This window comes from Chenopodium album, chromosome 26, assembly GCF_948465745.1.
Source record: "Chenopodium album chromosome 26, dcCheAlbu1.1, whole genome shotgun sequence".
In the NCBI taxonomy this organism is placed as follows: Eukaryota; Viridiplantae; Streptophyta; class Magnoliopsida; order Caryophyllales; family Amaranthaceae; genus Chenopodium; species Chenopodium album.
The window spans coordinates 1,129,271-1,133,254 of NC_137859.1; the positions used below are offsets into that span (position 1 = coordinate 1,129,271).

Below are 3,984 nucleotides of genomic sequence, written 5' to 3' on the forward strand. Positions count from 1 at the left end.
GTTTTGATTATGTAGCATTATGTACATGAGAATCTTACACAAACTTAAGTATTACAACTAGGACAATATTTTACTAGACAGGCCTTATTATGAAGAGCAGAATATTTTGAGCCAGATATGCTCGAAAGCCTTAACAATAACAGGATGATACTCTTTACAGTTCAATGAAAGATAACAAGCTAAAAGCTCTTCTAAATCCTTAAACTCTCTTATGTTGTTTTCCTGGATCATCTCCATCATAGACTCCTTGAAATCTCTTTGAGGATCTAACGACGACTTAACAATAGCAAAGCTATCTGATAGACTTGACCTTCGCGATTTTACCTCTTTCACATATTTATTGTTTTTAGCAGTGGCAGGCTTCTCATTTCCTGCAGATTTCCTGATGACAGTGCTTAATTCTCTGATGTCAATCATGTCAAAGATTGGTTCATCTTGAGGCTTTGTCAATATAGGGCGCAGCTCAAGCTCTGATGCTGCATCGAACTCGTTCAACTTCTGAAACTTTCTACTGAAGGATGACTCTTCATGAGCTTGATGATTCAAGTCAATAATTATATCTGCAGTAGAGGAACTAATCCTGCAGCAGCAGCTGCATGATGACCGCCATGACGATGAGCTCCAAGAACCTACTTCATCAAACATCAATAACTCGGGCCCAAAATCAACACTAGCGCTTTTCCTGCCATGATCATTAGGCACAGAAATAACGACTTCAGGAGAGCCAAGCTCACTAGACGAAAGAGAATAATACAAAGGCTGATCAGCAGTACAATAATTTTCATTCTTCTGCTTGTAAATTGTTGTTCTTCTGCTTCTTCTACGGACATTAGACGACTTTCTGCAGGGACTTGTAGTAGAACGAGCATCCGAGACTCGACTATAGTTCCTGGGTGAACTATACATGGGATCAGCAAACCTGTTCAGGGGTTCTGCAGTACCTGCAGGGATAGGATAGTATGCATAAGAGCTATTTTGGTGCCGAAATTTATTGATGCTTGTGCTTGTTATACTAGTTTGAGTGTCTGAAACAGAGGATTGCTTGATACTTTTTGAAGCACGAGAATTCGACTTCGTTGATCTTCCCTTCCCCATGTCCTTAAGCTTGTAGAACCAAGCATTCGGCATCATATCAGATAATCTAAATCTATACTTACCCATCTTACAAACTTAACTCCTAAATTCTTCTCTACCTCTTTCTTTGTGACTATTTCTTAGTGTTTTTCCTCTGTATTATTATGAATTCTTACTTCATCTTTACAATGTTTCTAAATATATATTGCATATATATGATGAAACTATGGTATAAAAGTGTTACATTACCCCTTGGAAGAAAAAAAATGTTGCATAAAAAAGGGTCCACTAAATAAAGCTTGGTAAAGAAAGCATGCATTAAATTAAAAGTATGTCTAGTAAAAGATAAAGTCATCTTATAACAGAAGAAAAGGAAATGGAGATTTTATTATATGATGAAAGCCAGCAGCACGAAGGATATAAAAAGTATGAAGAATCATTGGTTTTTTTTGCCCACCAAAATCCTATGCTCCCACTACAGACTGTAAATTAAGGGACAAATCGCCTAAACTTAGGATTACTTGCTTGAATGATACTGTTTATTCTAGATTATTCTTGTAAATTAGTGGTTAGTCTTGTATTAAAGGACATTTGAATTGATTAATGTTGTGAGCATCATTGTGTTTTGTAAGGTGGTACCCTTTGTGTTGGGTATTTCGTGCTTGGATGTATAAGTGGATGATTAATGATGATGTTAATCTTGATTATGATTCTCCAATCAATTCTTAACTTTGGTATAGTATGTGGTTAGTATCTCAAATAGTTTACTTCGTATTTTGTAAAAGTCTAGTAGATGAGATTAGTCTAGTTATAATTACAAGTATTAATTAAGTTGAAATTTGGGGAAAATTCCATGAACTCAATTACAAAGTCTAATTCTTCCCCCACACTCCATCAAAGCATAAGAGAATTTAATGACAAATTCTTTTGAAGATTTAAAGTTCAAACAATACAATATTGATTTTATGAAATTGCAATTTGCAAAGGCATCCAAAGCATATTCTTGTGGGGCCTTAGGAAATGAAAGAAGTTAATCTTCAAAGCAACAATCTTGGACTAAAAATTTGTGAAAGCATGGTCTTTTTCTTTTTATTTTTTAATTGTTGATGTAGGAGTATCTTTATTTTTTGGGCGACTCTTTGACGTTGATGTTTGATGCACGAGTTTCCAATGCAACAAATCATGAAGAACCAAAAATAAAGGAGGGAAACTATACAATTATACAAAGAAGATGAATAAAGAAACAAGGCATTGCAAATGGCCCGACTTTGAGAGAGATACATATTTTTGAGGATAAATAACTATGTAATCACCGATTACGCGTTCATATACTATATAAACAAGTATATATAAGGATATCGTTTTCTTTCATTAATTTTATAACATGTGTTTAACTTGACAATGACATGGTGTCACATTACACATGGATAAGCAATTGATTATCTATTGAGTACGTTAGTTTATTACAATTTGAAAAGAGAAGCTTATGAATTATCTTTTTAAAATATTTGGAGTTACTTGATTAGCTCATCTATAGTATATTTTAACTACTAATTAAGTCTTAACTTTATTTTGGAGTCAATCAATCAATCAAAGCCTTAATCTCAAAAGTGAGGTCGGCTAACTTGAACCAAATTTGATTATTCCGTGTAATCATCAACATAGATCTTATCTATAGTTGATAATGCCATTTGAAACCATATATGATCATTATATGTTATTATAAACGTGTGTGGTAGCCTTGAGTTTACGAAAACACTACAAGTTCTGAACGGGGAAAATGACCGTTTAAGGTCATATTGGATGGTTCCACCGACCCAATTAGACTCCCGGAGGATATTAGGGATCGTGGTAAACATCTCAACAATTTTTATTTCCGGGCGAAAAAAGGTCAAAAATTTACACAATTGAAGGCTATAATCCACGCTTTCTGAGTGAATTTTTGAGGTTTCGGGGCCTTATAAAGAAAATCATTGAGACCCTAAGGGATACATCTCGGGGTCATATAATGTCGTTTGAAACCATATATGATCATTATATGTTGCCATAAACGTTCTTGGTAGGCTTGAGTTTACAAAATCACTACAAGTTGTGAACGGGTAAAATGATTGTTTAAGGGCATATTGGATGGTTCCACCGACGACCTAATTGGACTCCTAGAGGGTATTAGGGACCATGGTAAACATCTTAGCAATTTTTATTTCCGAACGAATAAAGGTCAAAAAAATTATAAAATTGAAGGTTATAATCCACTTTTAAGGTTTTGGGGCCCGGTGGCGAAAATCATTGAGACCATAAGGGATATATCATTGGGTCATATAATGTCGTTTGAAACCATATATGATCATTATATATTGTCATAAACATATGTGGTAGGCTTGAGTTTACAAAATCACTACAAGTTGTGAACGGGTAAAATGACTGTTAAAAGGCATATTGGATGGTTCCACTAACCCAATTGGACTACCGGAGGGTATAAGGAACCATGGTAAACATCTCGGCAATTTTTATTTTCGGGCGAAAAACAAGTCAAAAATTACAAATTTAAAGGCTATAATCCACACTTTTTAAGGAAATTTTGAGGTTTCAAGGCCCGGTGGCGAAAAGCCTTGAGACCCTAAGGGATACATCTTGGGGTCATATAATGCCGTTTGAAACCATATATGATCATTATATGTTGTCATAAACGTTCGTGGTAGGCTTGAGTTTACAAAATCACTGCAAGTTGTGAATGAGTAAAATGACTGTTTAAAGGCATATTGGATGGTTCCACTAACCCAATTGGACTTCCGGAGGGTATAAGGGACCATGGTAAACATTTCGGCAATTTTTATTTTCGGGCGAAAAAATGTCAAAAATTACAAAATTGAAGGCTATAATCCACGATTTTTGAGCAAATTTAGAGGTTTT

At 34.9% G+C, this 3,984-nt stretch overlaps 1 protein-coding gene across 1 annotated transcript; it reads right to left on the reverse strand.

Moving 5' to 3' along the window:
* Nucleotides 1-1,306, reverse strand: LOC145618338 (transcription repressor OFP1-like). Its single transcript, XM_081673115.1, has one exon. It carries the CDS (start codon nt 1,159-1,161, stop codon nt 88-90), a length of 1,074 nt encoding a protein of 357 aa, XP_081529241.1. The 5' UTR covers nt 1,162-1,306; the 3' UTR covers nt 1-87.
* Between the last annotated feature and the right edge of the window lie 2,678 nt (nt 1,307-3,984).

What these genes read in the sequence shown, in the direction of transcription:
- LOC145618338 (XM_081673115.1), bottom strand. Translation starts at nt 1,161, where the DNA reads ATGGGTAAGTATAGATTTAGATTATCTGATATGATGCCGAATGCTTGG.